Genomic DNA, 12,705 nt, shown 5'->3' with positions numbered 1-12,705 from the left:
ATATGTTTGGTAAATGAACTGTATTTATATCTTTTCTATCTCATCGCACAGACACCATTCCCCCTTTCACACACATATTAACTGCGATTTTTCAATGTTCTCATCACATACTATACACACACTCCAGGGGCAATTTGTGCACAAAGACACTTTAACTCAAAAAAAGACTCAATGAGGTGGAGATTAGAAATTAAAGCAAAGTAATAAGGACACAAAAGAAGGTGATGGTGTTAAATTCGACTGACACTATCTGAAGGAAGCGTTACGTTTACAGCTCATCACTGTCATCTAGTGGCTTTTTGCAGCACTACAGAGGAAGTAAAAATCAAAGTCACTGCAGTGAAGTTTATTTTCCTTTATTTCGACAGTAGCATTTAAATAACAAATACAGTGCAACTGTTTCTCCTCTTAAATGCATTGCTTGCATTGGCTCTCATTGATGATGGAGATGACGGCTGACACGTTGAATACGCCACATGAAGTGATGCTTGTCGACTTAACGCTCCTCGAGTGAACTACAAACTGTGTGTGTGCGTGTGTGTGTGTTTGTGTGTGCATGCCTACATTTGCAAACATTTTTGTGCAGCCATTGCAATCAGGATAAAATGTGGATTAACATGATATAAGTCACATAGAACTTGCATATTCGATAGCTAAGCTCCACTGTAGCGTTCCACCTGAGAGCAAACCAACACAACCAGATATTTTAGATTTGTCAAAGTGCACAAAGTCAAAAGTGGAGGAGAGAGGAGAGAGCCGGTTTTGCTGCTGCTGAGGCAAAGTGTGAGCAGGAAGTGGACATTTGAGCCTTAAATGACTGATGTTAATGGTAACACAAGCAGAAATAAATAATAACACTTCATTTCAGGTACACAAAAAGAAGGTGGGGGTCCTCTGAGGTGTGTGACATGATGTATGAACGTATGTATGAATGGATTTGAACAAACACAAATACCAGAAAAATACATCTTTAGTTATTAGCATGCAGTTGCATTTACTGCCATATTTTACAGCTCGGAAATCGGAACTGTTCACACCAGGACACGTGGCTATTTGTACAAGTTTAAAGGAAAAACCTCCAGTGATCTGATTTATAATCATATTAATGTTAATGTGTCTATATCTTTCCAAAAACAATGCTAAAGTAGCAATAAAGTGCTGAAGCTCGGATCTTGATAAAACCTCCTGATAATCTGGTGCTGTATTACATGGGCTGCACAGTCCGCAGCAACTGACTCTGACATTTCTCACATACAGCGAGCGCTGAATGTGTATTTACAAAGAAATTCATGTAGGTTTTTCCTTTAATTTGTCAGCCACCATAAATTTTTGTTTTCAGAGCTTTCAGATACGAAAATAATGCAGAAACTGTCCCTCGTATTCTTGAAAAAGATCCACGGCTGCTCGCCAAACCTCATCACTTGTTCCATTGTTCAGCGCCTCGACATGACATCATCAGTACAAACTGTATCTCTGCTTTTCAGCTTAGGGAAAAATTGGCTGAAATTCACACTATAAACTGAGCTGCACAATAGTATGGAAATCACACATGTGAATTCCATAGTAGGGATGGACTGTCCCTTTAAGAGCAGCATCTCTCTTTACACATACACATTCTGAGCTTTAACCCTTCATACACAGACTGTTCCACCTGATGCATCATCAGGACAATTCATGTTTCACATGAGAACCACTGAAGGACATATAGCTCGGTTAGTCCACTAGTCTTTAACATTGCTTTCCATACTAAACCAAAGGCTAATTGCATCTTTTACAGACATCCCACAAAATGTATTTTTTGTGATAGTTATCCCCTTCTTCAATAACAACACCCAGGACTTCCAACACGCAACAAAAGAAACAATTGAATGCATACTTGTATTTCACTGTTTTACAGCATGCAAGCTTCAGACAATGTGTGATTTCACTTGAGAAAGTCGTCATCATAAGGTCCGTCAGTGCAAAGGGGCGAAGCTGGCAGCATCCGGAGAGAAAGGGGGAACAGGGGCCGTCCAAGGTGGGGTTGGGATTATGTTAAGCTGCTGGTTTACTTTTCTTCGAGTGAGTCTTGGTGTGTTGTGAAGGAGAGGTATCACCTTGAGGGCCGGCGGTGTGGCGGGCCCCGCAGCCCGTGGGGAGTGTCGGTGAGGGGTCGGAGTTCACCGCCGCACTGTTGTCTGGACAGGTATGAGCTGTCGGAGGTTTCCCCTGATGGCACGAGGAGGACAGGAGCGGAGGGAGAGTGGCTGACTCCAGCAGACCTTTAGTTCCCTGTGTGCACTGAGGAGCCACAAGAAAGAGGAGGGAAGACGGGGGGGGATGAGACAAGCACTGGTGAGACGAGCAGGATGAACAACAGGGTATTAAATCACTTCAGTGAATACATCAACAACTGTGCAAGATGAACAAAAGACAAGCTGCAGTGCAAGCGGGCCACACCAGGGATCTGAATCAGCAGTTTCATCTTAGAGCATTGCCTGGTAACTGTGTACTTAAAGAAGTTAAGTGGCATGCAAGGTACAGATTTTAAAAAGTATGGACAAACTAAATTAAAGCAGCAGTTGACTTTATCTCCTATCTATCAAGCTCCCAAAACAGTGGATCCTACTCTTCTCATGATGCAATTGAAATATGTATAGCTGTTGTCAGACATGACCTCCGAGAGAAACTCAGGAGAAATTCTTTTCCCACATGAACAACACAGCCGTGGGTTCTCTGCTCAGACTCGTTCACAACACACAACAGCAACAAATCCTCCAGAGGATTCAGGTGAGTGGTGGTGCAGCCGGCAGAGGCAGGACGTAACGTATTCATTCTGCTGTGGAGATCAATTTGTTTTTGTTTACAGTACATCGAACACTGATGTCGGCCCTTGTAATCCCCTGCTGTGCTCTCACATCGGGTTCTCCCAACTTTCTGTGGACTTTATACTGGGGGGCCAGATGGAGAAAGTCCACAGATAATCCGGAGCCGCTCACTCTGACTTTTGTGTTCACACATGAACCGCCTCCGGAGAAAATACAGAGAATCTCTGGAGTTCAGTGCATTTCTGAAAGCAGCTTGAATGATTGTACATCTACGACGTGTTCTCCTTTTACCTCTCCTCTCTTTTAGGCTGCACCAAGTGAGAAAACTATCAGCGGCTAAATATTCCATTACGTTCATTAACTACGTTTGTTAATTGGTTGTTTGGGGATTGCTTGGATGTTTGTCCCTGAAAACAGCTGCTTGCTGCTGGAGACAAAGCTGATGTGAGTGGAGAGAGTGAACCAAACAGTTGTGTTGTGTGCCATAAAAATCAAGCAATGAGCTGAAAGAGGCTAAAACACAATAGGGCAATAGGGAAGTGCAGTTGTGTGATAATTAGCTATCACTATAAGCGAATCACATTGGGGCAGAAAGGCAGTTTTTTAATTGTCAACATAAAAATAGGAATTAGTGCAGCTTTAATTAATTCAGCGTTTCAGCAACAGTTAAAATGTCTTCAGCCCTGAAGCTGAAGTCCATTTCAACAACTGTTAATCAATAATCAATGGAATGTGTTTAGTTTTACATTGTGTAGAAAGCTGTGTAACAACTTAGTTCCTAGGGCAGCATGTGGCAACATTGCAATGATAGACTCCAACAGCCCTCCCTAAACTTAAAAAGAATACATCCATCAGGTACTGGATCATTACTGGTTCAGTTCTTATCTTATGTCATTGTCCTGACAGAGAATCATCATTTAAATGGATAATTATCGTGTCATCTAGGTCTGAGGGAGCTTCCTCCTAGTTATTAAAATGTTTTACTTTTTTTGTACCTGACATGAAAAGTCTAACCCCCATTTAGTTTCCCATCATGCTCTAAGTGTTGTTTTAAAATGTGTTTGACAACACTCTTGGATAAAAATTGTGAATATTAAAGATAATACATAAGAGTCACAGCTAAAACCCTTTGCACTGTGTGTATTAGTTTTACAAACAATGCAACCTGTATTGTTTTAATCATGCACTCTGCAGTGCATACAACCTAAAGCAAAGCATGAGGGCAGAAGCACGCCAGGAGGACATGCAGGCACAGCACTGGAGACTCTGCACTCACTTTCCCTCTCTCTCGATACAGGCTTACCAAGCTCAAGTCTTGCTTTTCCTGCTCTAAATGTGGCTAATGAGCCAGTACAGGACACTGGAAAGACATTTGTCCTGCTGGTGTTGGTGGTAATACAGATACAGACAGACCACATACAGAACAGTACGTTAGGATGCTGGGGCAGTTAGTTCAGAGCTTTTCTCCTCCTGGAAAACACAATTATCCTCTAATATGGAAACTGGGAAGGAGGACAAATGAAACAATGAAAACTGAGCACACACAGATGATGAACTGCATGGAAAAGGAGGGCTGTTTTATTACATTTTTTGCATTTGTGATGCATGAAAATACAAAAATATGTATAAACACAGGGTGGACAACTCCAAAAACTTAACAAAAAACCAAAGAATAATGGGATGTAGGGGAAAATGTGGTGATGGAATTAATTTGCAACAGATAAATTGGCACTTTAACCTTTTTAATACATATAAATATTATTGTGAACATGAGACAGGAGAAGAGGAACCAACACAATAAAACGAGTTTGGGTCTGAGCAGAAAAAGCTTTTCTCCACGGCTTCACTCGGAAGACTGTTTTTACACCTTAACCAAACTCAACTCAGTGATAAAACAAATGTTAGACTAAAAACACTTCAGCTTCAACTGGCTTTCAGCTTATTCCGTACGCACAAATTAATCCTTTGGTGCCAACAAAAAAGAGCCGCTTTCAATTCTAAATGCTAAACAGCAGCTACTCTACTTCTTGATGTGAGAGTGTTGCGGCTCACAGTTAGGTTTTGTAAACAAGGTTGGCTGTAAAGTTTTCACTTTTTCTATGTCGTGCTGTCAGAGAACAACAAGAGTGCAGCTCTGTGAAGAGGAGGAAGAGGAGGACCTCAGTCTTCACTTCTTACAACAACCCCTGCACTCTACAAAAAGCACAGGAACTACTAAAGACCAAGGTGTAGAATGTCAAAAAGATAAAAGGAAGTAAAAAATATAAAACATAAACATATAGATATATATATATATAGCGATCAATATTTGTGGAAATAAACAGCATTTAACCGGATTTGTTCATGATGGACTGAGCTGTGCAGCAGTGCATTAACTGCCTGCAGCAGGTGTCTAAAGAAATCAGGCTGACAAGGCAAACAGCAACTCCCTTCCACCTCACCCCCCAGGGTCACGGGTGGGATCGATGATGCTCTCGTCTTTAGCCTCCCACCAGGGAGCTTCGGCTGAACTGATTAGTAATGATCAAATATTAATAAACTCATTTCAGCATTCTTCACACCGTGACACTTTCTCAAAAAGTATTGTTTCCACTGACAGAACTTCTTAATACTGATATGTAAACCTCTGACTGTCATATCAAAACAATATTTGTACGGATTAGCCCACACACTGCAGTCAACACGAGGCAGCACAGCAGGCAACAAGGCTTCTGTCAGGCAGAGGAAGAGCTGTGCTGGGAGTTGGGGGGTGCAGGCACAGGGGAGAGGGCGAGCCAAGAGCAAGCTGGGAAGATCCGCCTACCACATTTATCTCGCTTTTAGCGGCCACAGCTGGCACCTCGATGTCCGCGCTGCGTGTCTGGGAAGATTCATCTGAGGGCAGGAATCCTCGCCTGTCGATCAAGCTGAAACAGGAGAGAAACAAAAGGAAAGTCGGCATCCATTGGGCACTTTGAAAACTGTACAGCATGTAGACTCAAAAGGTTTTGGAATATTTGCAAACGTTTCCCTGCAGGGTTAAACCGCATAATTTACAGAAGCATCGCTGAAATTAACTGTGGTGCCAGAACTTAAATTGTGAGACCAGAGCTCATTCTTGCATCACATGAACAAGAGATCGTGATTGAATGTGTTGCTGTTTGTTCAAAAGTGTTCAAAGAAATTATTTTTACTTGAGTATTTAATGTGCATTTTCAAAAATAATCAGTTGGTCATAAAAAATTGTCTCTTACGTGCATATCTGAGGGATTAATATAAAACGAATGTAGTCTGTATATGAGATATGTAAATATGATATGTTAAGATGACTTCAGCTTAAGGATCTAATTGTGTGTGGATTCCATTATAATTCATTTGCTTAGTGAGACTCTAGCATACAATATGTTATTCCAGCTGTTAGGGGTCTCTCATTCAAACCAACAACAAAAGACCTTTTTATAATATGTTGTTTAGCAGCACTGGATCATGGGAATTGCCATCTTCACCACCATAGCTGTTGAAAATCTTTCTGATGCGATTCATGTTCACAAATAAGGTATAAAATTGTATTCACTTTACACTGCAAATGGCAATTAATAATCGTGATCCATTGTAAGTGACCAATACAAACAGTGGAAGGGTCAGCTGACTGGCTAACTGGCTAGCAGTGTGGGCAGGGTTAAGCAGATATGATGCAGTTAAAAGGCGACCAAACTGAACCATCCTGTTTTGTTCCCATTTTTGTGGATGTGAACATTGTTTGAAACATTTTAGATCATGTAAGTGTTCGCTTTTAGACACTTTAAAGAATAATTGTTGCACATTATATCTTTGAAGACTAACCTGGGTGGCATGGGTCCACAGAGCACGGAACAACAGTTGATACAGATGTTTTTATGACTGTAAGGGTTAGTGACATCTTCTCCACTCTTCCCTGACCAGGAGCCTTTTATCTGGAAAAAATATACAGTACATCCTGGTTTTAAACGTGTTTTAAAAAATCTGCTGGGGGGGTTCTGCTGTTTTCTTTTTTCTTCTAATCAAGTTATAACTATAGTACAAGCATCAACAATAGGTTCCTGCACAATGTCTAATAATCTACTGTAACACAGTCACAAAACCATGCAGCTTACGATTTATTTTAAATAAATATTGAATATTTGTATTCCTCATAACTTATCTGGTTCAAACGTGTTTCTTTGCATTTTACAAACGTCACAAATCCATACTTTTTGGAGTTTAAAGGGTGCATAATGCATTACTCACGTCTTCATTGGTGGTCAGGTTGGAAGCAACTAAGTAAGTATGGAAGCCTGAGAGGCCCAAGATGGACCAGACTGAGAAGAAACATATCACCAACTCCACTGCAGTGAAAGGTTGGGTTAAGGAGAACCTCAGTATACTTGAGGAACGGTAGAATAAAATCCTATACACTGACAGAGTCCATTTACTGAGGAAATCACAGATTACATTTGTGAGTAAAGGATATCTGCCAGGACTCTCTTGCAGAGCAAACACCAGACCTTTTCCACCCTGAGCCCCTGAAAGAGAGGAAGTAAATAACAGTGAGGCCCCAAGTGTGTTTGTGAATCTATTAAAAAGTGAAAAGTGTGTGTTGGAATTCTCAAAACCAAAAGATGCGATTTAGTTTGTCCTTTTGTGGAAGCAGTAACACCAGAGTCAAGCTGAAATGAGTTCTGTTTATTCTAACCCTACAAAGAGCAGGATGTAAGGATGAAATTAAATATGAACAAACATAGACAGGTGGTGACAAATACCAGGCACTTATTACATTCACAATCAAAACAGTCTGTATGTTTTTCTTATCAGACACCTGAATGGCTCTGATGTGGTAAACCCCACCCGTCTGGCAGTCTGACAAGCGAGGCAAAACAAACAGTTCCTGGCAGGTGCTGTTTGAGGCAGTTGTGTTAGTACCAGTAAATTCCTGCCTGCCTTTCAACCATGAAGCTCCTGTGGACCCGAGTCAACACCTACTCAGTGCTAGATGTGTGGTCACACAGCCGAAGATGAACGAGGTCAGGAAGGAGAGTGACACGATGAAGGTGTAGAAGAAGCGGTAGTTGCGTTTCCCTACGCAGTTCCCCACCCAAGGGCAATGATGATCGAATCGCTCTGAGGGAGAAGTGCACAACAAAGGAGAATTAACAATAAAACTCAAAAGAGAAACGCTTTTAATTTAGAGGAATGGTTCCACGGTTACGCTGAATTGTCTCTGAGTAAAGGTTTGGTGTTCTCTGTAGCCCTGTGACGCCTTTATTTATTATTTATCCTTGGTAAATGTCATGGTACTCACCCACACAGTTGTCACACAGGCTGCAGTGGGAGGTGCGTGGAGGCCGGAACATCTTGCAGGTGAAGCAGTACTTGAGCTTGACCACCTGCTGGTTGATCAGAACCTCCTTTGTGCGCGGTGGAGGCCGATAGCTGGTGTTTCCTGTGTTGTCTACAGAGCAGAGGACAGGAAAGAGACACAGGAGGACAACATTTTTTGAAATTTACTGATCTGTTAAAGCAGCAATAACAACTTATAGTCTTGCCCATCCCTATCGCCACATTCCCAGCAAAAGTACCCAGAACCTTTATTCCCAGGAACTTTTTTCAAGGAAATGAAAGGTTCCTGCAGACCACTGTTCGCCTGTTTTTCCACCACGGTGTAAGGACTCTGGGAGATTAGGCAAATTAGCCTGCTAAAGTGTGAACAAATGGCAGTTACAACCAGATGTTCCACTCCAGGCCTCCAGGAGGTAGTAATGGATAAGACTAAACAACGATGACGATGCTATATAAACCGAGAAAACATGGAGGAGATGCAGACGGTGGTACTGTTGTTCGTGATTTACCGCCTCGCAAATTATTTTGTTGAGGCGATGCTGGAAATGAGATGAGCACTAATAACTAAGCTACTTCAAAACTGGAATAAAATGCTGCCATACTCAGCAAAATCAGGTACGTTAAGCACTGCAAACCTCAACCCAAAACCTTCTAGTACTTTCGTAAAGTACTAACCCCCAACCAGGGACCGGAACTTTTTTAGACCCTGGTCCCTGCTGTGGAAACACAAGGAGTTCCTAGTTCCAGGGGAAAGTTCCTGCGGTCAAAACGCTACTTATTAGCACTTAATGTCTTTGCCTTTACTCTTTATGGAGTACAGGATACACACCAATCATTGCTTATTTAAATGCATGGCAGAATAATACAAGAAACAAGAGAGATGCTGCTCAGTTGCAGTGGGTGCAACAACCGCAAAAGAAAGCTTTTACAATTTAAGGTTGAATCATTATTCAAATTGTAGGAGGATGCTCATGCTCGCTTTCACCATGTCTCCCCTGCCTTCCCTCCCACAGCACGTAACCTGGTCTGAGCACAAAATCAGGGCATGACAGGTCACACCTTTATTGTTCTTATTTGTGCAGCATGTGTAACCAATCTATACTATAATGTGATAAATATATAATGTGATAGCCCTGCCACATCGTCTATCTTTAGGAATCTCATCATGCTCAGTTTTTGGTCACACTGCTGGAAATATGTATACGCAATTATATATTTATTACCAGGTCATAGTTTGGGGTGTTGTTGTACTGGACTACATTCGACTGAGAGGCGTTTCTCGGGGCTGCTACACCATTAAAACACCAGACAGTCACTTTGCTTCAGCCCACTTTAGTTTTCTAAATTGAGTGCACACAATTGATTCAATTTAGTGAGGTATAAAGTGCTTGCTTAATCACTTTCCTGTCAGTGTCTTGAAGTCCACCATCCTCCCGGCAACCTGGCAAAGACTGAGCACCACAGCTTAAGTAGAGAAGGCTGAATGATTGGACTGCACCATTCTGCTTTAGACTGAAGGGGGTGTTCTCAGGAGCCTGTTGCTTGGTTTTGTTACCCATCATAGATTTTGTAAAAACTTTGGGTGAATAAAACCCTTATTTGTCCACTAATTCCAGTTCTCCTAGTTTTTATGCTTATCCTGGTCCTTCACACTTCACATCAGTAGTATCAGAAACCCCTCTTAGTTTGACCCCATTCAGACATGGTTCCATCCCTAAGGACAGGTCTGAATGCACCCCAATGCCTCCTGAGACCCTATCACTCACATCATATTGGGAGCTGGTCTGAGATGCATGTGGCCACATTAGTTTGGCTGTGTGAGTGAAAATCCGTCCTGGGCCACATATGAAGGATCACCGACTCAATTAACGTCTCTGACCTGCTGCGGTTTAAATGCTTCTCAGTGTCCATACGTTGATTTGTTTGCAGCCACCACATATTGATTGATACTTCTTAAATTGGCTAAATCTTTCTTCTTAGCTCGCTCGTGCAGACACACGCACACACATAAATCATCGGACACATTTATAAACTCAAACCAGGAATAAACAACATCAATTGGTCTTTGCAAACACAAATGACTGTTGTCTTTATTTGATCACAAGAGACCACTTGTGATCGGATCTCCCAGGACAGATGTTAATAGCAGGTCTGAACAGGGCCTATAATGAAGTCCACCACAACACCACCACTAAATATGACTTCAATATATTCAATTTATTTAATGTCGCTTACCTGAGTTAAACTAAATGTCCAGAGCATTTCCTTGAAGATAGAATGGTGGGTAAATATCCAGCACTAAAACTGTGCTTCAGAAAATAGCTGGAACAGCAGCAGTACAGCTGAGTCTTACATCACCACTAAACTTTGGTCATGAGTAGGAGTTTACATGATGCACACAAAGCCAACTTTAAACACTGAGGTCACTACACGGAAGGATGCCATTTGGAAAGAAAAGATCATGTTGGTAAGAGTTGAAATCGACAGAGAACACAACAGATGGGGCGCATCAAACAGGTCTGTGGTGGAAAAAGGACAGACACACATCTCTCAGTCCTGAAATATTCAGACCAAATGGAGGAGCTTTGATGCCATTTCAAAAGAATAATGGCCCAAATATTTGCACAGTCACGAGAAATATGTCCTTTCAAAAATTCTACATTCAACGTTTGCTGTGTCACAAGTTTCATCATCATTAAACTGTCAAACGGTGGTTGCTGCACCATTAGAATTTGCCTTATGTCGATCTCAGAGGAAATTAGCTGACGGTAGCACAACAAAGCCTTCTGTCCCCACTGTGAGTTGTGTTCTGTCGCAAAATAAAGTGTGCGTAAGCTTTTATGACAGTGCTAAAAATAGTATGCTCTCTTAAGTTTGACATAATTGAATGCTACAGAGTAAACTCTCAAAGTAATGAGCTGAGCTTAAGCAGTTTGTGTTTAGGGATCAAATTCAAGGACTCATGGAAAGCTCTGGGGCCAGTGGTGGTCTAAATTCCATCAATTCCATTTCAAAGGCATTTCAGACACTTGTGTAGTTGTGACCCAAGCTGTGGGGCAGAGTTTGCACTCACCAATCTGCTTCTCGATGTCTGTGGCCTCGTCCGGTGTCGCTCTGGGCAGGATGCCGGGGTCGGTGAAGCTGGTCTGCAGCAGGGTGATGACCACAAATACGAAGAGGACTCCTCCAATAACAGGTATGCAGCTGGTCAGGTGTTTGACCAGGAACGGACAGCTGGGGGGAAAGGGAGCAACCACAGACAGGGAGAAGATGAACTGACCATATCAAAGGACGGGAACCTATTAAAACACAGCCCAGTCTCTTAGAACTGCGCCTACTTTTTCACCCACTAAGGGATATGGTTTTAATTATTATTCTGGGTTGTTAATCACCATGTCACCCCCTGGAGACTGAAAACCCTTTCACTACCCAGTAATAAGATGAAAGCAATTTCCATATTCTGGCAGTATTCTCTATTAATTACATATTACATTCATAGCTACAAAAATAAAGCTCTAGCATTTACTTTTTTTGGAAAACTTTGCAGGACTACGTTAAGAAATCTGATGTTTTAAGCAGAATCTGGTATTTGTTAGGTAACAACTCAGGTATAACATGACCTGGCGCTTTTTATGAGAGTCATGGTGATCTGCTCTACACTTCGGCTCTGATCTAATACATCAGACAGCTCCCTGGGGTCACGGGGCTGATGTTAAAAACGTGAACTCACTCAAATGTAAAGAACAATCCGCTGGTGACGAGGATGAGGCCCAGGGTGAAGGGCAGGACCCCGCTCTGCCGGGCCGCGACGACCCGTCCTTCGCAGTAGAAGCGGTTCTTCCCGGGGAACACTTCCCACTTCCTCCTGGGTCTCCTCGGCTCCTCTGCCATGACGCTCCCCTGGTGGGGATGCGGAGGGGTCGGGGTGGGTGTCGGAAGTGCCCGCGGGTCGATTTGCTGGTACTCGCAGTTCTTCATGGTTCACAGTGAAGTTTGCTGCGGGCAGTCGGGGCGTGTGGCCGGGGACAGGTAGCATCACCCGCAGCCGTGTGCCTGGAGGCAGCCGAGCGGGGCACACGTCGTCATTCCACGGAGAAAACAAGCTAATGCTTAACCACGGGTCTCCGGCGTAAATGACCCAAAGACCCCCCTGCTCGAAACGACAAGCCCCTCACGCTCCATGTCTCCTCGTGTACTTGTTTTAAAGCCCGTCCTTGGAAATACTCGCTACAAAAACAACCAGCTCCCTGGTGTCCATCGTTAGCTGAGTGTCTGTGTTTATTTCACATCATCCAGCTGCGGACTCGAACATCAGTAAACACCACATACCGTCATGTCCGTCCTGGACGTTCTGGCCAAACGCTTTCACGGATATCCACTCTGTGCTGTGTGCATGAATTAAAAAGCAGCCATTAAACTTTGCGCTGTATAAAACATAATAGTCGCGACACATTCACGACTGAGTTTTAGTGATAAAACACAAAATTAGCTTTTGTCAAACTTGACACAAGGAAAAGATGCATTTCCGGTTGGTTTTCTTTCAAAAATAAAGGTCTCTTTAAAC

At 42.6% G+C, this 12,705-nt stretch overlaps 1 protein-coding gene across 2 annotated transcripts; it reads right to left on the bottom strand.

The window, feature by feature from the left end:
• Window positions 1-1,685: 1,685 nt before the first annotated feature.
• LOC117770394 (palmitoyltransferase ZDHHC18-like) lies at window positions 1,686-12,614 on the bottom strand. Of its 2 annotated transcripts, none has more exons than XM_034599812.1 (9): window positions 11,872-12,614; window positions 11,215-11,375; window positions 8,104-8,253; window positions 7,785-7,922; window positions 7,276-7,327; window positions 7,053-7,155; window positions 6,630-6,739; window positions 5,611-5,713; window positions 1,686-2,331 (listed from the first exon to the last, which is right to left on the bottom strand). In XM_034599812.1, exons 1-9 carry the CDS (start codon window positions 12,117-12,119, stop codon window positions 2,035-2,037), a joined length of 1,362 nt encoding a protein of 453 aa, XP_034455703.1. In that variant the 5' UTR covers window positions 12,120-12,614; the 3' UTR covers window positions 1,686-2,034. The 2 variants fall into 2 exon arrangements, with proteins under 2 accessions (XP_034455703.1, XP_034455704.1); XM_034599813.1 differs by having other exon boundaries at window positions 1,686-2,280.
• Window positions 12,615-12,705: the final 91 nt, after the last annotated feature.

This window comes from Hippoglossus hippoglossus, chromosome 11, assembly GCF_009819705.1.
Source record: "Hippoglossus hippoglossus isolate fHipHip1 chromosome 11, fHipHip1.pri, whole genome shotgun sequence".
Classification (NCBI taxonomy): domain Eukaryota; kingdom Metazoa; phylum Chordata; class Actinopteri; order Pleuronectiformes; family Pleuronectidae; genus Hippoglossus; species Hippoglossus hippoglossus.
This window is presented reverse-complemented; position numbering and strand designations above follow the sequence as displayed.